The sequence below is a fragment of the Berghia stephanieae genome, chromosome 5 (assembly GCF_034508935.2).
Source record: "Berghia stephanieae isolate SIO BIC M18660-M18661 chromosome 5, UCSD_Bste_1.3, whole genome shotgun sequence".
Taxonomy (NCBI): Eukaryota; Metazoa; Mollusca; class Gastropoda; order Nudibranchia; family Aeolidiidae; genus Berghia; species Berghia stephanieae.
This window is the reverse complement of record NC_088364.1, coordinates 32,819,634-32,841,232: the sequence shown is the minus strand read 5'-3', so window position 1 is coordinate 32,841,232 and position 21,599 is coordinate 32,819,634. Positions and strand designations below refer to the sequence as shown.

Sequence of the window (21,599 nt, the reverse complement as noted above, 5' to 3'; positions counted from 1 at the left end):
TATAAAAGCTAACATCAATCCCAAATCAAACTGAACTCTGATCTTCATCATTCAAGCAATCTCTAGTGATTACAAAATTATCGATTTATCGAGAAACTAAAACTTAATGGCCATTTAAAATTAGCATAAGGCTCAGAAATTGCAATATCAAGGAAATTGCTTTCGAAACACTCAAAGAAATGGACAAAAGACCCTTAACATATTGGTAGTATTGATGCTAGTGTCAGTGGAAGAAGTGTTGGTTGTTGTAGCGATGGTGCTCTAGTGGTGGTGATGATGATGATGAAACTATGGTGGTGGTGGTGATGATGATGATGATGAAACTATGGTGGCAGTGGTGGTAGAAGCGATGTGATTATTTTTTTTATTTTTTGTTTTGTTTTTAAGCATTCACTACGACTTCTCCTACTACTTCTACTATTACTTCTATATACTACTAATACTATTACTTTGGTCAAATGATGGGAAATTCGCAAAGTACGTAATAGGCAGAGACAAGTGTACTTCTAAAATGGTTCTAAAAATTCATTTTGAACCAAATACCGTTCCTGAAGCTCAAGACTCGTACAAAATAATAAAGAAAAAAAAATATCATTATAAATTTTATAAATCAAAATAGAGTAATTTAGTTATTATAAAGGGAAAAACCCATTTATGTTTCAGTTAATTAGCAATACAGTTTTTAATTGAAGGCTTCATAGTCAAAGATATTGGTTCAATTAAATTTTCACTTAGAATTTTCTATTTAATAAGTGGCAAAAGTTTAAATGTGGTCTATTTAAAGTATTAAACAACGTATATGCATAATTCTATGCAAATCCTCATAAATGTATGAGAAAAATATTGGTGAAAACCGGCATCATATAAGCAACTGAAATGATAACTATAGTATTAAATGTGATGCATCATTCATTCAGAAACACGGTCAACAGTTGGTGTACGACACGTGTTTATCAATGCATCAAATGTATTATCAACATCATTCACATCACATATCTTTTAAAAAATCGTATTAAATCCACGAAAATCGTATCCACGTATTTGAGGTCCAAAAATCGTACTAAAATATGATTAATTGTACTGGTTGGCAGGTCTGGGATTAGGCACTTTACATACAAAGACAAACACGATTTTGGTAAGAATGAATACCAGGCTATAGGCAGTGTCAAATATTGTTAGAATTCTAGTTTTAAAACAAACAAAAACAAAAAAACCCAACTAAATTGCCATGTATGAATGAAATGGAAAATTTGTTCCATATAGACTGCTGGGGTAAGAGATTAAATGAAACATTGTGACGGACAATACGCATTTTGAATTCTTGAAACACCCAACATAGATGCTCACATATTTCTATCTAAATACTTACAGTTGATTTTTTTATCATTCTTCCCTTTTCACACAGCCTCTGCAGCAATGACGTCTTCCCAATCTTGTGAAAGCCAACCAGCATCAGGTTCATGCAATTGTATTCTGTAGACCTAATGAAGAAAAATTATTTAAAGAAAAAAACAAACAAAATAAAAATATATCAATAGAATTACAGTTTACAATCAAAATGCATTACTGCTCAGTGGATAAAAAATAAACATCAACATTTATAGCAATGGTGATGAGAGTAATAGCAATAATAATAATAATAATAATAATAATAATAATAATAATAATAATAATAATAATAATAATAATAATAATAATAATAATAATAATAATAATTAATAATAATAATAATAATAATAATAATAATAAATAATAATAACAATAGTAATATGAATATTAATAATATGAATCTTCGCGACAAATAATGACATATATTTTTTTTAATTCCATTTTTTTTAAAGACACAAAGACATTCGAATTTCATTTTTGTTTAAAAGATTAAATATATCACTCCTAAATTCACAAACCATATGTGAACTACATATTCAAACTAAAAATAATAGACTCACTCTTCTAGCACTGACTGTAAAAATCCCAAAATATCCTTAACCGGAAACCTAGAGTTGTGCAAAAAGTCTTGAATGGTGCCATCCAGAGGACAAAACTCCAAGTCCAACTTCCAAAGATTTTTCAGCAGCCCAAGCTTTGGGGGCAACTGGAATATAAATAAGTCGTAATCAGAATTGCAAAGGTAAAGCAAACTAATTTTTATCAAAATCAATCCATTTACTTAAGAGATCGACAAACAGATCAACGGGTAAACAATAATAACTTGACAATAACTTATTCAGAGCACATAATCCAATCCTATCTAAAATTTGAAGTTATAAACTTTAGAAATCCATACATCAAAAAAAAATTCCCATGAAATTATAGTTTGATTATAAAATTTGCCTTCTTAATTTTTTTTTTTTTTTTTTCAAAATTGGGAGTGAAAAAAAAAGAAGAAAAAAGAAGGCTCTTCTAGATATGTCATGTCTATCTCCATGCCGAATTTCCTCAAAATTGAAAGGCTGTTTAAATATTGTCTCCAGTGACCGATCATCCTCTCTTCATATTTAAGTCATATTTCAAAAAGAAAAGTAGTCATCATATTAGGAACCTGCCTATCGGGGAAATTCCCAGAGCACAGGTTATGAGTTTGTTGCATCGGCAAAATTTGTCAATTTGAGCAGTAAAATCATCATAACTTTGGAACTGTTTCCTACATCCAAAAGTAAGGTATAATACTAAACGGCCTATTTGTCTGTGAAAAAAAGGAATAATTGAATTTACTTTGGGAAAAGTATCACTACCTAGTTTGACAGTCTTTTTGTCGAATGCATCTATTTTTTTTCTACAATGTTACTACAGTAGACAACAGTTCAAATATGGTCATGATCAACAATGATTGACATTCCAAATAGTCGGAAAATGCTAGCACTTGCCAACCAACAACTGGTAGGATACCAGTCTCTGTGAACAATAACGGAGTATCCGTTTTTCCTCGTTAAAGATCTAATCATAATAAATTTAAAAATTGGACTCACTTCCCTCAACCTCGGATTACGTCTCAAGGACAGGATCTTCAAACCACTAAGCTCTCCAATCTCAGGAGGAAGAGAAAGCAACTTATTTCCACTCAAATTCAATTCTGACAAAAGTGGAAACAGAAGTCTGCCCTGAATTTCCTCTGATTCCATACTGCACACCTGCCAATGAAAAGAGAAAATAAATAAGAGAAAAGAATTTTTTTAACTTTACAATCAAATAAAAAATTATATAAAATGAGCTTCAGGAAATAAAGCACATAAATAATACATAGTTATTATCTATTTCTGGTTTTATGCTATTTATTATATTCCTATATTCAACTATATGTTAGGAAAAACATTTTTTTTCCTTTTGTATTGAATTAAACAATAAATTTGTTTTTAAATAGTATCTTTGTTTTTGGGATTCCCTATGACTATAGACATGTCTGCCTTATGCTGATAAAAAGTTTATCAGCAATGTATATCTAAATTCTATTCAATGTAGAGAACAAATTATGAAACAGCAGCCTCTGATGGGTACACTGCAGTCTAACAATACCACCTTCTATCCAACCCACATATTTTCCTCCGTACTCATGACCTTCTTGAAACCTGCGGCTAGTTAAGTCATGATGCAATGTTCAACCACGTATTCCACATCTTCCAGCCCAATACTTCAACGAGTACAAGTGGTTGATATTGCCAGATCCAACTGATGCAGAGTGACAGCTGTTAGGTAGACCTTTGACCATAGTCTGTTGGTAGCTATACCATGTCTCCTGTTATCGGTGCAGAAGACAGGAAGCTTCCCCTCAGAACAAAGAAACAATGTCCCTGCCCTAAGAACCTTAATCTTCAAAGCTGACTTCTCTGTAATCAGGCAACACACATAGTTTATACTGTTCAATATTTCCCTCTTATAATTATAACATTTCAGTTTAATAATCTTCTTTTTTTATTTCACAATCTGATTTCTATTGTGAGAATTGACTTTATACTTTATTGCATTCATCGCATCAAAGTTACATAAATCATTTGATCAGATAGTAACTCTTTTAATACCTGCTTATGGTTTTGCAATTTTATGCTATTTTACCCACAATGCGTATTAGCAACACACACTTAATACAACATATGAGAATGTATTAACATTGGTTGCTGGACAAACTTACACTGAAAGCATCAGCCTGCTTGTTGTCTTTGTGAGAGTCCCTGGCCAGGCAAACTGATGAAAGACTGTTGAATGAGAGATTGAGCTTTTCCAGCTTGCTGAGAGATCCATGAGACCGATGGGGACAACTGTTAGCATTGAAGAAATCCCTCAGAGAAGAGCAAGATTCTCTGGTTTTACTGTAAGAGGATCCTAAAGAACTTTGACTGTTTTGTACCACAAAAGAAAGTGGCAAATATGGGAGACAAAACAAAATAAAAACAACAAATGAAAGTATTGAATATTGATGTTCGAGATCATTTTATAGTGAGCACTGTAAACATGGTGTTGGCCTGTTTGACATTCAAAGACATTTTTAAAAAATCATTCCGATTCTCCTTTATGAATACATGTTTTTTTTTTTGTTTCATTTATTCATTTGTTCATCTTTTCCTAAATTTATTCAATTAATTTTTTAATAACTTGACTTATTTTGATAGAAGCTTATTTTGATAATAAAGCCAGAGTTCTGAGAGGAAACGGAAGAAATAAAAAGGTCAGAAAACCAAGCAAAAACAAAAGAAAAATAAAAGACCAGCACAGTTTTTTTGACAAATCTAAAATTTATACGACTCAGTCTGTTACTGTATTGTATCATTACCTTAGTTTATTGTCAAATTTGATTTTGATTTCTTAAAAATAAAGGTTAAGTACACAATATATGCTATTTATTTATATTATTATTTTTTGTATTTCATATATATTGATGTTAAAAATAGCCATATATTCACACGTGTGACATAATACATTAAATCCATTCTTTTAAGTCCTACTAACTCAAAGTCTACAACTCTAACCTGCCATGATAGCCAGAATCCTGTGAAGCATCAAGTGGAGCCCTCCACGAATCAAGAGAACTCAGGCCTGTCTTGTACAGACTGAGCTCGATGAGGGACGAGGGGAAGTCCCATATGCTGCCAGCAGATGTCAGAGGATTCTCAGATATATCTAAAACCTGAAAAGTATATGGTGGTTATTTACTTTTGCTGACCCCCCACCCCACACACACCCCATTGCTGGAAATTAAAAAATATTTTATCAGGCTAAATAGTTTCCTTTTTCATTGCCTAAAATCTGGGCTAGAGAGAGAGAGAGAGAGAGAGAGAGAGAGAGAGAGAGAGAGAGAGAGAGAGAGAGAGAGAGAGAGAGAGAGAGAGAGAGAGAGAGAGAGAGAGAGAGAGAGAGAGAGAGAGAGAGAGAGAGAGATTTGTTTGTTTTTAAGGGTTTTAGGGCGCTTGCAACACATTAAGGTCATATCAGCGCCAGAGAGAGAGAGAGAGAGAGAGAGAGGGAGAGAGGGAGAGAGGAGGAGGGAGGGAGGGAGGGAGGAGGGAGGGAGGGAGGGAGGAGGGAGGGAGAGAGAGAGAGAGAGAGAGAGAGAGAGAGAGAGAGAGAGAGAGAAGAGAGAGAGAGAGAGAGAGAGAGAGGGAGAGAGGGAGAGGGAGAGGGAGAGGGAGAGGAGAGGGAAGAGAGAGAGATGAGAGAGAGAGAGAGAGAGAGAGAGAGAGAGGAGAGGAGAGGAGAGAGAGAGAGAGAGAGAGAGAGAGAGAGAGAGAGAGAGGGGAGATAGGAAGAGAGAGCAAGAGAGAGAGAGAAGAGGAGAGAGAGAGAGAGAGATGATGAGAGAGAGAGAGAGAGAGAGAGAGAGAGATGAGAAGAGATAGATAGAGAGATAGAGAGAGAGAGAGAGAGAGAGAGAGAGAGAGAAGAGAGAGGGAGAGGAGAGAGAGAGAGAGAGAGAGAGAGAGAGAGAGAGAGAGAGAGAAGTCATTGGTCTATTCCTTCCACAATATGTGATGGGTAAAAAAGACAGCCAAAAAAAAAAAAAAATCCAAAAAAATCATCAAAAGCAAAAGCAAATACAAAATCTTGGTGAAGGTTCTTTATTCATTGTAGGTTTGTGAGAGGTTTACAATCTCCTCCTTGCATTAATAAACTTGATCCCATCTATCTTATATTCACAAAAAAATCGAGAAAAGTATTTGATCCCATCTATCTTATATTCACAAAAAAAAATCGAGAAAAGTATCTTTTAACAACCTGAATTTCTGTTCCAAGAAGTAAATCAATAAAATCATGAAGAAATCTTAATAAACAAAAATGAATATAACAGCTTCAAAAAAGAATAAAATACCAAAAAGGATTATTTCGGGCTCAAAACCCTTATTCAGCCAACAACAAAAAACAATAAAGACATAAATACTTTACTAAATTCCAGATAGACGACAGAGATAATTTGAAGAAAGCTTAGATACCAAAGAAACCCATTTATTTTCACATCATCTATAACCTTTAATAACTTTAAAAGAAAACATACATATCTGCTTTTATAATCCTCCGTTAAACGCACCCAACAAAAAAATACTAACCTCCAGAAAGGGAGCACAACACGATAAGGCAGATGGTATTTGGGTCAGTTTGTTCTTGTTCAGCCAGAGTTGCTTGAGACCGCTGGATTGACCACTGGCCTTCCAGGGGTCTCTGTCCACCACGGAGATACCCATACTCCACTTGTTGATGCGGACTACAGAATTGGTGGTCACTTCTGCTCAATCAATAAAACAAATGAACATCACAAAATACCTGAATTATTTTATATAATAAAAGATGCAAAGTTCTAAAGCCTATTTTCAATTTTACCATCCTAAAGAGCCTCAGCCACATACAATCAAGGAATTATTCACGCTTTAGCCGCTTATCTTCAGTTGTAAAACTAACTTAAGAATAGTGTTTCAGGTTTGGACCCATGTATACAAATGAGAGAAGCAATGTGTTTCATTACAAATTGAAAGTATCTATGTGAAATTGATGCTTTATAAATGACATTGATGCAAATACCAAAGACAGATCATTTTAAGAAGAAAGATTGAACAAATACAAAACAAGAATCTATTACTCAACAACATGATTTTACCCTTATAGTAAAGACTAAAGAACTATATGAAAATGGAATTTAATACCAAGCCACGCCAGTCATCAACGTCTTCATCTGTTGTCTAGTCTTGTATTCCGCTCATGTTGATTCATTTGTGATTGTCAACATTATTTGGATTTATGGGCAGTAAGACTTTAGCATCTGAACGCTTCAGATTCAGAGAAACAGAACAGATAATATGAAACTAAGCTCTGATTTCATAAAATTGTGTGGCACCCCTTTTGCATCTGCACTTGCACTCTAACAATATCCATGACTGTCTGTAGCCAGGCACTTATGAAGGTAATTATTATCGGAGTGTCTACATACACAGTAACTTTAGGCAGCAGCAGTGGGAGTCAAATTGTGACCCAACTCACCCATAAGAAAGTTATGACTGGAAAGTGCCGTTCGCTTTTACTAAAAGTTTTAGGGGGGTTCAATTAAAGATGCATAACTTCGTTATAAAGAGGAATATCGCAGATATTTTGGTATCATTATTTTCGTTACTAACCGGGCACCTAGCCTCAGGACCTACATACACTATAACATTTATACCCGGTAACCTTGAATCTCGCCTTTGATTTTACAAAATAACACACACACACACACACACACAGATACAGAGCGAGGTCCAGCCATTGCTTGTATTGTAGCTGCAAACCAGTTACTGGAGCTACCGTGTACGTAGATCCTGAGGCTAGGTGCCCGGTTACCATGTACGTAGACACTGCCAATTATTATACTTCATATCAACTCTTTGAAAACGATTTTCTCAAAATTAGGGTTTCACACCCTAGGCCATGCCTATGACCATAACTTCATGAAAAAATCACCCGATTTGCTTGCTTCAAATACAGATTAAAATACTCGGGAAACATTGAGCTTTCAAAAAATGCAAAAAAAAACAAAACAAAAAATTTCAACATGCGACTGATTATGTCAGGGAAGCACACAAATTGCATAGGACAGTGTCAACAAGTCAAAGTATATTTACAATGACATCTTTCCAACTTACAATACACCAGTCAGGATGATTGAGTGGTCTTAATCAGTTGTAGGTAGTTTTAACAGTGACAAAATGTCCACTAATGGAGATTAGTATAGACATGAAAATGTATAATAATAATGAAAAGGAGTAGACGGGTAAAGAGAATTTAGTAAATCTTTTAAATCGCTTTAAGTAAATTTGATAGCTTAAGCTAAAATGATAATAATGTAAAAGTAAATAAAAATGAAGATAAAAGAAGAAGTAGTAGTAGTAGTAGTAGTAGTAGTAGTAGTAGTAGTAGTAGTAGTAGTAGTATAGTAGTAGTAGTAGTAGTAGTAGTAGTAGTATAGTAGTAGTAGTAGTAGTAGTAGTAGTAGTAGTAGTAGTAGTAGTAGTAGTAGTAGTAGTAGTAGTAGTAGTAGTAGTAGTAGTAGTAGTGATAGTAGTAGAGAAGAAGAAGAAGAAGAAGAAGAAGAAGAAGAAGAAGAGAAGAAGAAGAAGAAGAAGAAGAAGAAGAAGAAGAAGAAGAAGAAGAAGAAGAAGAAGAAGAAGAAGAAGAAGAGGAAGACGATGATGATGATGATGATGATGAATGATGATGATTGAAAGGAAGAGGTCTAGGGAGGAGTCAGAAGAAGTTGAATAAAATGAAGAAATGGGCAAATGTGCCTTTATGCAGCATGTCGCAAAAAGTTATGGGTTCAAATGTAAACAGTAAATAAAATATGAATTGGAAATCAAATGATTACAGCATCATTACAAATCCTTACCTTGCATTGACAGTACTGTAAAATCTGCAATGCTTTCTTTACTATTGTCCTCCATGAAATATGTACTTGTGTCTTTACTGTTCTCTCCTTCCACACTGCTGCCTATTGACTCAGAAAAAGAATTTGTCACTTCCCTGCGGAAAGATCCCATTGAAGCCTTTCTAAATTTGACAGCACTTGAGCTGGTGCTGAGGTTACGATGCATTGGGTGGTCAGAGGGTAGAGCTGGTAATACAGTCAATTTGTTATTGGACAATTTCAAAGAAATTAAGGACAAGGCGACCCACATTTCAGGAGGCATTTCAGCTAGACGATTTACTGACACATCTAAATATTTCAATGCCGGAAACTGAAAAATGAATTTCGGTAAGGATGAGAGTCTGTTCTCATTGAGATGCAGCTCCTCAAGAGAGACGCACAGAACATCACAGTTGTCTGGAATTTCAGCAATTTCATTTCTGGAAGCTTTCAAGAGGACTAGAGATGGAAGTCTCAGCAGGATGGATGGAAACTTCCGGAAACTGTTTTTGGATATATCCACTTTTGTAAGAGCACACAAGACAATGGATGATTCTAAAGTTTGAGATAGGGTAGGGTTGTGCAATTTACAGGCATTGGCAAGACAGACTGGTTCGATGTCAGCAAGCATTCCGATGTTGTTCCAGTTGATGGCCACAGGAGTGTTTGGATACTTGATTTTGAATTCTGGCTCGAATGATGACAATTGCTCTGTACTGTTTGATTGCTGAGTGGATAAGAAGAATATAAAGTAAATGATTTAGAATTGTAAACATAAAGTTGGATATAAAATCATTTGTGTTCTTTTAACACTAAAGTCAAGAAATAAACCCCCCCCCCCAAAAAAAATGAATAGTGGTGGTTATAATGGTAGAAATGAAAGTGTAGCAAGAAATTTTAGTTTTGGCGGTATCTATTGTAGTTAAAGTATTCATTTAAGTAACGATGGTGGTGGTGAGTAATAGTTGAAAGTAACTATATAGTAGTAGTAGTAGTATTAGTAGTAGTTAGAATAGTATAGTAGTAGTATAGTAGTAGTAGTAGTAGTAGTAGTAGTTAGTAGTTAGTAGTAGTAGTAGTAGTAGCTATAGTAGTAGTAGTAGTAGTAAGTAGTAGTAGTAGTAGTAGTGAGTAGTAGTAGTAGTAGTAGATGTAGTAGTAGTAGTAGTAGTATGATAGTAGTAGTAGTAGTAGTAGTAGTAGTAGAGTTAGTAGTAGTAGTAGTAAGTAGTAGTAGTAGTAGTAGTAGTAGTAGTAGTAGTAGTAGTAGTAGTAGTAGTAGAGTAGTAGTAGTAGTAGTAGTATGTAGTAGAGTAGTATGAGTTTGTATAAGCAGCTTAGTAGAGAGAATAGGAGTGGTGTGTATCATTATAGCAGCAGACTTTATTAAACAAGAATAATGTTCTGACACTTGACATCCATCTCATATGAATAAATTCTAACCTGGAGAACCATCTTTTTCATTTCCACTTTGTTGATGTTATGAGCAGGATCTTTGCTAGACTTATATGTAAGCAGCAAGCATTCACTCTCATGGTCCTGAAAGATAAAAATGAAAATTTTTGTTTAAAATGATTAAATAAATCTAGAGTGAAAATGTTTAATGCATGGTGCACTTTTTATTTTAAAATCTAATTTACTCAATTTACTTGAAAATATTAAGAACATGTAAATCATGGACAATCACATAAAAAGGATGAGAATAAATTAATATATTTGAAATAAAATGCTACCGGAAAATTCTCCCCATTACCTGGACAGCAAAGGAAATTAACAAATATGTGAAAGAGTCCCTGGGCATTACGGAGCCATATCTCATCAAGATGATAGAGAAACTACAACTTGCTTTTTTTTAACATTTCAAGAGAGATGACACCCTTGAAAAAAAAAATTCAGTAGGACGGATAAGCCATGATGCTGATGATGATGATTTACTTATCTGAAAGACGCAACAACAACAACAACAACAACAAACGTATGGGCTCCAACAAAAACAACTGAAAAGATTTGTTTTTGAGTAATTGACATATGTTTTGAATATATGGAAATAATTACATCCAAATGTCATACATGTACAATTGCTGTGAATATTGCTCATTGTAAGTTTAGCTGTTAAATCCGTCATATTGTTCTCATGTTGTTATATTAAAAAAAAAAAACAATGGTCAAGAACAAAATCTCATATTCATATGAATCTTTGTGTTGATTAAGCCAAACTAATAGGCACTGGGTCAATTTGTTCACACAATATTCCTTGATTGCTACTATCTAAATACAGTATTCATTTTCAACCTAAATCATACATTTGGTAAAGATTGGTAATGACCAAAGTATGCAGAGTGCACATGTCATGGACATCTAATGTTGATCCTAATAGGGTTCCGCTGTATGTGACACACCTCTAACCCTTTGAGACATCAAATACACTTCAAATATCAACAATTAATTAAAGTGATTATCTGCGTGTCACAGCAGAGTGGTTTTTGCCATACATTAGAAGATAACTTTAAGTCACAACTATAAAATTATGTGGTCGAGTTAGTCACCTAGATGAAACTGAAAATACTGTTCTTACAGTGATTCAGGATGATGATAACCAGTAAGAGAAATAAAAATCACTCATTTGATGAAAGTACTTACCAACAACAACAAAAATAAAAAATAAAAGTCAGCTAATGTATTAGTTATATGGATTAAAGTAACATTCCTACCTGACTAAAGAATGAAGAGGATAAAACTTTGTTATCCACATCCACAAATCCATATGACAGCAAAAGTTTCAGGATGTCCATATTGCCACATTCATAGGCATATGTCAAGACAGAATACTCTTTGTCTTTAGTCCGCAGTACTGGTGGAGGAAGGGGTCGACATGACAACATGACTTGTACAGCCTCTGTGCAACCATAGCGAATAGCCATGTGAAAGGGAGACAAGCCTTCAACATTGGAAATTGTAATGTCGACAGGGTAAAACAGTACAAAAGATTGCTTAGTCTTGTTGTGATGGTCATCTGGACTAAGAGTTGGTGACATACTGGTACTACTTCCTTCACATTCCAGGCTGTTCGATGTGGACAAATCATCTTCATTTTCTTCCTCCAGTTGTTTTTCCAAATCAAAAGTACGAGATCTGAGGGATGTTGATCGTGGAATGGACTTTTTCTTTACTTCCACATGAACAGAAAAATTGACTAGAACTTTGATAATGTCAATGAAATTATGTCGACATGCAATGTGCAAGGGAGTTTCTCCAGAGGAATCTCTCCCATTCAATTCCAGACCACAGTAGTAGGTGATGCCTGTTGCAGCATCCTCAAATGGTGAAAGTTCGGAGTAAGGAAAGTTCAAGAGGGCTTTGACAGCTTCTAATCTATTGTGTATGACAGCTATGTGTAAGGGTAGTTGATGATCTATTGACCTCAGGTTGGTTAGTTCTGGAAAACTCTGAGGAGCAAGACATTTATTGGGAAGTTATTATCACTCTTTGTTACTACATATGAAATAAGTACAACAAAGAGCTAAATGCCCGTGTCCCAAAAAATATTTATATCATACTGCTATCAACAGTGTGACTCCTGAAAAGTCAAGCCTAACAAAACAAATTTTATGACAAATGTGACCTATTTTAATATATCAAAATAACACTTTCACTGAATTTGAAGGTTATCCTCTCTGCCTGGAATCTCAGCAAAGAACTAGGCAAAAGATAACTATCTCACTCCAGCATATGTACAAAAAGGAGAGGAACTATTAATTATGAATGAACAGAAAAGACAGCAAAAGTCTTCCTCTCTGGTCAGGAGCAACATGGAAAAGGTATTGCACTAACACCCGAGTTCAAATCATGCTTCCAGTTTCCGGTTTGTACACTGACCAAGAAACTTAGCCCTTATGGCTCATTTTGTGATGGTGAACTGCTTATGACGTCTTACTTATCTCATTCTTTTTATTTATTTATTTTTTTAAACAGACCATGTAGACAATTTTCTCCTATTTCATATTTTGTCTTTTGCTATCCTATTTGAAAAACTGCCAAGAACTTTTAAAATAGTCTTCCATCTAAAGTAACAGCCATCTACAGTCTCTTTCCCCAAATACATTCTCCTTATGGTACAACGTAACTGCTGAAGTAATATGGATGCCATTAAAGATGCACTACATGACAGATAATCAGAATAGCACAATAATTTTAAAAAATATTTTATATATGCAGCCTTGTCTAAAAGAGTCATTAAGTTTATATGAAGATGAAGAAGTAAAGGAAGAACTTACCTGTTGTAGAATGTCAATGACATCTCGATGACCCGACTCACAAGCTAAATGGAGCAATGTTAAACCAGTGTCCCTCTGAGGCGTACACTGCGTCGATTCAGACAATAACAAACACAGAATGTCTGCATAACCACACTTGGAAGCTCTAGAAAATTGATTGAATGAAAGTTAAGAATGTATTATGGGCTAACTTCAAACTCATTTTTTACATGTATTTATTTCTGAAAATTTTTCTTGTCTTAAGTTGGAAAAATGGCAGGTATTTAATAAAGCAATTATGACACAATGTATGTTATATTTCCCCCTAAAAATGTACACTTCAAGTAAATCTCGACCAGGGTTGTTGATTCAGGAGAGAAAAATTTACTGAACTTTTGTGCAAACACATCGACTGACCCCTATTTGAGCACTGAATTCAAATGAAAAGACGTTACCTACTAATTTATTACTGTTCACCAGGTGACTGGAAATTATACTGAGGTTTTTTAACATACAGAATTCCGTAAAAATACAAAAAATCGGCAACCTTGCTCGACAAGAAATTAGCTCGGTGCAACCATTTTGTCAAGTATTCAATCACTGAATGCTTAAAGATTCAATATAGAGTAATTCAATTTGAAATGTTCATTAGTGAATGATATGGATAGAAATCTATATTCAATGTTTTTCTTCTAAAATGCACAAGATATCCAAATCTTAATTTTAAGTGATAAATTAGCGATTACTCTTCCCCTCCTCACAATCCTACCAAAGTCAATTTGGATTGGGTTATTTATGGGTATAATTTGCAGATCTGTTAAAAGGGTTAAAAAACCATTGAATCTAGAGCAATATCAATACGAAAGTTTAGATCTTTCACACTTCAGCCCAGCAGTTTACTTGGTGAGACTTTTTATATTATTCAGTCTCCATAAGGGCGCGACCCTGGAATAAAGAATATTTGAGTGCTATATAAAATACTCAGATGTAAGAAAAACTTTGAATGCACCAGAAAACAAAATTTAAAAATATAATGCAATGATCATCACTTACATAGCCATAGGAGAGAGACCTTTAGTGGCCATGTTGATCACATGACGTCTGTAGGGGCCACATGACTGCAACACACTCTCCACCTTTGAATAATCTCCAAGTGCGCAAGCTCCACACAAATCTGGATAATTAATATTGTAAAATTAGAATACGATACTTTCATTGCAGTAAAACAGACTTATAGTAGGTAGCCTCAAGTTATTTGCTAGATTTTGTCTAGTTTAGTTTTAGAAGTTTAATGTGGATGCTACACTTTCAGAATGTTTCAGCGGCTATAAAAAGGAAGACGATATCCAGGAGGAGAGGACAATTTAATTGATTCAGAGTTTAACATGCTTGCAAAACTATTGGATTATAGGTGTTTGTGAAAAGACAAAGGGGAACAGATATACGGGTTAATATCAGTTGCAATCTACAACTTGGCCTAAGCGCCTAAGCAACTCAAAGTCTGGCACAGATGCTGCCAAGACACAGGTGACTTCTGACTCAAACATACAGTCCCAGTCATTCTGAGAAATGAGTAACAATGAAAAATTATAATCTCTCCCAAGATAATTCACATCAAACAACTTCTATAACAAGACAAGAAATCAGTCAGGGCATGGGCAAAAAAAAAACAAACAGTTGTCCGACTCATGGATAAAGACAAAACCCACAGAGAAAGAGACCACCCACCCACATTAACAAGGTAATGCAATGTCAACTAATGATAATACATTAAAGAATCATATGTTTTCAATTCAATTCAAATGTTTATGTACATACAACGATAAGAATAGCTAGTGAATGCCAATCTCACAAAGCGAATCTATTAGCAGTTAACGGTGATTCTAAATTCAATGATTTAAAATAAATGAATGATCTAATTTTCTGAAGTAGAGTCCTGGTGGTAAAAAAGAAAAAAAAAAAAAAAAAAAGTAAAAGAGCTAAAGGGACATCAAATATGTAGTCTTTTGAGGTTTTTATTAGACCTACTATATAATTGAGTGAATCACATTCAAAGTGTTGGGGTCCCAAGTGAGCAGCAACACGTGTAGGACTGAAGCCAGTAAGGTGATATTACAATTATTTTAACAGCAAAAGCGACGATGCTGTAAACAGCCAGAAATTCATTTCACCTTTGAGCATGGTGAGAAAATGTTTGTAAAAAGCCACTTCCAAGGACACAACATAGACACAAGTATAGAGCTGGATTCGAGTCTGGGAGGTTTAGTTCACAAGCCTAGTGACACACAAATAGACCACAGAGTCGCATGGGATACATGGGAGTTAGGTTTCTGTCATATATGACATGAAGAATGACAGTTTTGAATTACCCAAGAATGTTAGCTGATGGCATCATTCTTGTCAAGTCTGACTCAGCAAAATCGATCAGTGCTGGGTGCACTTGTAGTAAAGAAAACAAAAATCCAATCTAAACTTACATTTTGGTAAGAAGCTCTGAGACACCAAAATATCTAAAGGGTATGCCATACATATTATGTATTAACAACCTTTTTAAAAACACAAACCTCGAGACAGCTGTTCCATGACACATTTTCGTTTCTCTGGAAAGAAAAAAGGAGAAGAAAAATAATGTTGTTTCTATGAAAAGAAGAAAGAAGATGCAAAAAAAAAAAAAAAAAATAATCTGATGAATAATATTCTAAAAAGCCTAAAATTTTATATACTGTGACAGAGAAACCTATGTACAAAGTATAATGGCAACTTTGCCTAAAATGCATTTTAAGCCAATGTTGCAGTGAACATAGGCCTTTGATCAGTTAAATAAACAATAAATTATATCTCTTAAACAAAAAAGAATAAAACAGCTTAAAAAAAGAAGATACCAAACATGGAACGTTTCGGGCTGAAAACCCTTTTTCAGTATATTCGGTTTTAAGTAGTGTATTTAACGTTTTTATTGATTATTGTTGGGGCTGAAGAAGGATTTTGAGCCCAAAGGGTTCTATATTTGTTCTTTTTAAAAATTTGAAGCTGATATAATCATTTTTGTATATTACTTTTTATAGTCCACAGTAATGCACTTTAAATTATATGTCTACAAATCAGTGACACAATAACAACAAACAATTTATTTCATTGATAAAGCTGGAATATTTGAGATGTCCTGAACAAAATAAAGAGTTAACAACGCAACTTTAGAAAAAAAAATAGTGGAACCTGCAATGTTTGGCAACCTTGTAAGCATCAGGTATCAAAGTGACATATTACGGTGCTGGCACTGGTGTAAGATAAAGATCAGGAGGTCTGGGTTCGATCCCCAGAGGAAGACTGATTTTTGGGATTTTTTTTTTCCTTGTATTTTTTCTTTGTTGCTTTGTCGGGCACTGTTTCATACACACATTTTCAGATCTTTATTAAATACAAGGTATTAGTTAAGTAACCAAGTGTTTGATGCAGGCTACTTAACCAAGTAAACATCTGACGATGAATGATTGTGTGGAGCTGTTAATGCTTCGGAGCACGTAACTGATGAATGTGAATAATTAGGCATGGTGTTTCCATAAAATGTAAATACTGCATGGGTAATATATTGCTTGATTTAGATGATCCGTGATAATAAATAAATATAAATCAAATAAAAATCAAATAATGATTATATTTTGTTAGGTCATCATGTATAAAATTGATTTATAACTTTAAGGTCTTAAATTTTTGAAATAATATCAAGATCTAGGTCCAATATGTGCGTAATGTTTTGTTTTTTTATCACACATACTTACCTATAATTGTTGGTTAGCTTATTCTCATTTACATTTACATCTGGTAGAAAGCACTCTACATTAGACTATTAGACTAATGGCCTTTAAAAAAAAAAAAGATAAATTTTCACTGTCTTTCACAATTTAGTGACAAGATCAAGAATTAATCCTGGTTCATGGGCCTAACAGCTCTGAAGGACTATTTGAATAATTGATTGCATTTCACATTTATTTGTGTGACGGTTACCATTGAATAGTCATTGTATTGGCAGTTTCTTTTAGCCAGCAAATGGCTGAAAGAAACTGTCAACTATTACTATCATTATGAAAAATTAAGCATTATTCTTTTCTCTAATCAAATAAAATTTCTTATTAACCTTATTGCGTCTTCATGAAAACAATTTTAAGTTAAAAGTCTGACCAAAGTTGTAACACTGAACATTAAAAAAAAAATTTCAACCAACTTACGTTTCTCTCGGTCGATGATCCCAATGACTTCTCTGTTTTTGATGTATTTAGCCAAGGACAGAGGGGTCTTTCCTGAAACATCCAAGGCGCTTAAGTCAGCCCCACAGTCCAAGAGTATGGAGAGGGCCTCAACTTTACTGTTAATAACTGCCTCATGAAGGGGAGACTGGAAAAAAAAATAAACAAAGAGAAGGTAATGAATATAGTTATAATAAATATTTTTAAAAACAATAAATGTATAATATTGGCATATCAAAACAATAAAAACAACAACCAAAAATAAAAGTTATTCATGAAGACTGCATCAGATTATTCAAGATATTAAAGCTAACATTTTATCTATTATGAGCTCAAATCTAATATTATCATTGGTTTTTTAAAAAAATGTAGATGAACTTTTTTTTGATTTTAATTCATAAAGAATTTATCAAAGAATTGCATCAATAAGCGTTCTGTTATTGCAATTGTCAAATAAATATGTCTACACAGCCTTCCTGAATTGTGTTCCAAACTCTGTCTTCCATATGACCATTGTGTCAATCCAGTGTTATGTTGGAATGAACTCGGTGACGAAAATTGAGTTTTTAAACTCCAAATGAGACCTGCTTTCTCAAAACGGTATTATGTCGGGATGTATCGGACCTCGAACAATGAATTTATTGTTAAAATGATATGAAATGCAAACCTTCAATGTTTTTCAATGTGATAAATGGTATCTATTCTCCATCATAATGAATAGAAATTGACCCCAAGTTTCATATGTATGGCTATAAAATTCAATTTCCAGTACCTAGTTCATTATACCATTTTGACACGACGGGTCACAAATGATCAGAATATGCCAACTTAAGGCATATGGAGCTGGAGTTTATCCCAGTTTCTATAGCGTGAAATGGACAAAGTAATTGATTGCTGCCTTTGGATGAGATGCCGGGGTTATCGCAAAGTACTTTCCACCAAATCAAACAGACCCAGCAACCCAATCAATGCTTGGTAAACAGGAAAGGGGGGGTTTAAATGAGAGTGTGAGAGGAGGAGTCTATTGGTCTTCACCCATGATCAATCACAGTCCCCTTAATATGAAACAAGTGTTCTAAAAGCTCAGCTAACGGGGCCCTGTATCCTGTCCTATAAGAAAAATCAAGAATTCATCCAGGATCAATCACAGTCCCTTTAATATGAAACGAGTGTTCTACCAGCTCAGCTAACGGGATCCCGTATCTTGTCCTATAAGAATTTTTTTTAAAAACGATTTTTAAACCATTTTCTGTTTTCACCTGAATTTTTCCTACTGTTCAGAAGAACTTTGTTGTGGGCTATTTATAGTCCAGTAAGTCAATTAACTATCTATTGTATTCAATTATCGATTTACAATAAGAGAGCAGAGACAGGGATGCTAGCCGGACTAAGATCCTATTGCTTTCTATTACGAGCTCTCTTAGAGAAAATCATCAGGTGTGCAGTTATAACAAGAGTATACAATGTGAGAAATATTGGTTTGAAAGAATTTCAGTATACCATATTAACATTTTTAACATACATTTTTATGGCATCTTGAACCAGCAGGGATATTTGCATCAGCTAAAAAAAAATTTAAAAAGAGAAGAAAATGACATTAGAATTGCATATGTAAGCAAAATACATGATGTAAAGATAAAAATGAAAGACGTTTCGTCGTAAGGATATAAATGCAATTAGATAATAATTACATCAACTGATAGAAACAATAATTATAGTGATGACGTTTACTGAAAATAACAATAATTTTTTTATTTTTTATTTTTTAAAATAAATAAATAAATAAATAAATAAATAATAATAATAATAATATAATAAATAATATAATATAATAATAATAATAATAATATAACACAAACAACAACAACATAATAAATAATAATAATAATAATAATAATAATAATAAAAATAATATAATAATAAAATAATACTAATAATAATAATAATAATAATAATAATAATAATAAAATAATATAATAATAATAATAATAATAATAATAATAATAATAATAATAACAATAGGCACATAAGTTTAAGTTGCTTTAGGAGTTGACTTTAAATTTTGTTAAAAATATTCTAACAATATTATTAATGCACGTCGAACCGTGCATTGTCAAATGTATTATCCAGGCTTCGTTTTTATTACTGCTTTGTAGAGTATTTCATGAATAAAATAACAACGATACGGAGTGAACTTGACACAGACGAAACAGAAGCAGAATATACCTCTTTTTATGGTGAACCCTTAACATCTTTCAAAGAAATTTCAATAAATGACACAAAGAAAACGATTCTCTCTAGTCCTAGCAAATCATGTAGGCTCGACCCTTTACCAACATCCCTTTTGAAGGAGTTTATTGATGAACTTGCACCTTACATCACTGAATTGATTAATCAATCATTAAGGGTGGGAGTTGTTCTAGAAAGCTTCAAGAAAGCATAGGTGAAGCCATTGTTGAAGAAAGCGGGACTTGACAGTGATAATTTTAAAAACTTTAGGCCTTTATCAAATCTACCATTCATTTCCAAAATTCTAGAAAAGATTGTACTAAAACAACTTTCTTGTCACGTGAAACATAATAACCTCGATGAGTGCTTTCAATCGGCCTATCGGCAAAATCATAGCACAGAAACAGCATTGATGAGAATCACAAATGACTTGCTGCAAATTATTAATCAAGGAAAAACCACCCTCCTTAGTCTTCTCGATCTTTCGGCGGCCTTGACACCATCGACCATGCCATACTACCTCGAAGGCTACAAGTTACTTTCGGCATATCAGGCACTGCTCTAAACTGGTTTGCATCATATCTTACTCAAAGAACTCAATCAGTTTTAATTGGGGAAGTAACTTCGTCAGAGCGTGACCTTCATTTTGGTGTACCTCAAGGTTCCGTTTTAGGTCCAGTCCTTTTTGTACTTTACACTTCCCTTGTTGTGAGAATCTTAGAGCAACATTCTCTCGCTTACCATATGTACGCCGACGATACCCAGATATATAGCATGTCTTTGCAATCCCATATAGTTTCAAAGATAACTGTTTACGAACAATGCATCAACCATGTGATGAGATGGATGTCTGCAAATAGATTAAAATTAAATGGCGACAAGACTGAAGCCTTATTCATTGCTAGTTCCAATAATAAGACAGATCCATTTACACTGGCACTGACAATCAACGATAATGACAAAATACAACTCACAACATCAGCAAAAAATCTCGGCATCACCTTAGAGAGTGATCTGTCTATGAACAAACATATTAACAATGTGAGAACAATGTTTGTTTTTGTTTTTAAGGGTTTTACGGCGCTTGCAACACATTTACGTTATATCAGCGCCAGGAAAAAGGAAGAAAATGGGATAGTAAAACGTTCTAGAATTACAATTAATGCAACCAAGAAAAAGTAAGAAAAAGAGGAACTGGGAACAAACAGGGATCAGATGTAGATTCCAAGAGCATACCATCAATGTACTTAGTTTGAGATCACCAATAAGTCTCATCTGGACACAAGCACGGCCTCCACTAAGAGGAATACACTCAAATGCTTACATTATAAATTGTAACAAATATAATAATACATAACAGAGAGATGATTTACAAGGAAAAAATATCATCTCCAAAAACAATAACTATGCATCCCAGCCAGGACTTCCGGCCAGGGCCAGGACAAAACCAAGCAATCTCATTCCAAGGCAAAGACAGAATGCAAGTTGGAAAACAGATATATGGGGGATAGAAGACACAATAAGTACCTCCCTGCCCACTATGGGAGGTAGGAACCCCACCCAGAATGTGAGAACAAGTGCTATCTGCATTCTAAGAAATATCAGAACAATCAGACCATTTATTAATAGGGAAACTTGCAACAAATTGGTAACAACTTTGATATTCCCGAAAATGGACTACTGCAATGCACTGTTTGTTGGTCTCACAAAGGACAAAATAAATAAACTCCAGAAAATACAGAATATGGCAGCCCGCGTTGTACTGCAGAAAGACAGGAAAACTGCAGCTCCCTGATTACGACAGCAGCTGCATTGGCTGCCAGTGGACCAGCGGATTAAATATAAATCTTCAACTATTGTTTTCAAATGCCTGGAGGGCTCGTCACCAGCATATCTCTCAAACCTCGTTGAACGGGATAACCCACAGCGATCGCTTCGATCAACGAACGACCTCAAATTGAAAACATCCCGCTGTCGAGTGAAGGCTGGTGAACGCGCCTTTCAGCATTCTAGTCC

General features: G+C 34.2%; 1 protein-coding gene across 2 annotated transcripts in view; it reads right to left on the bottom strand.

Moving 5' to 3' along the window:
- The window catches only part of LOC144972774 (leucine-rich repeat serine/threonine-protein kinase 1-like), a 79,710-nt gene that overhangs the window by 30,189 nt on the left and 27,922 nt on the right, over positions 1–21,599 (bottom strand). For both annotated transcript variants that reach the window (XM_078914393.1, XM_078914394.1), the window contains 14 exons: positions 18,877–18,917; positions 17,337–17,502; positions 15,675–15,710; positions 14,164–14,284; positions 13,132–13,276; positions 11,569–12,303; positions 10,301–10,396; positions 8,840–9,584; positions 6,534–6,709; positions 4,962–5,119; positions 4,127–4,331; positions 2,970–3,131; positions 1,950–2,095; positions 1,370–1,481 (listed from right to left, as the gene is read on the bottom strand). In XM_078914393.1, the coding sequence (XP_078770519.1) occupies positions 1,370–1,481; positions 1,950–2,095; positions 2,970–3,131; positions 4,127–4,331; positions 4,962–5,119; positions 6,534–6,709; positions 8,840–9,584; positions 10,301–10,396; positions 11,569–12,303; positions 13,132–13,276; positions 14,164–14,284; positions 15,675–15,710; positions 17,337–17,502; positions 18,877–18,917 (3,044 nt within the window). The remainder of the gene's footprint in view (positions 1–1,369; positions 1,482–1,949; positions 2,096–2,969; positions 3,132–4,126; positions 4,332–4,961; positions 5,120–6,533; positions 6,710–8,839; positions 9,585–10,300; positions 10,397–11,568; positions 12,304–13,131; positions 13,277–14,163; positions 14,285–15,674; positions 15,711–17,336; positions 17,503–18,876; positions 18,918–21,599) is intronic.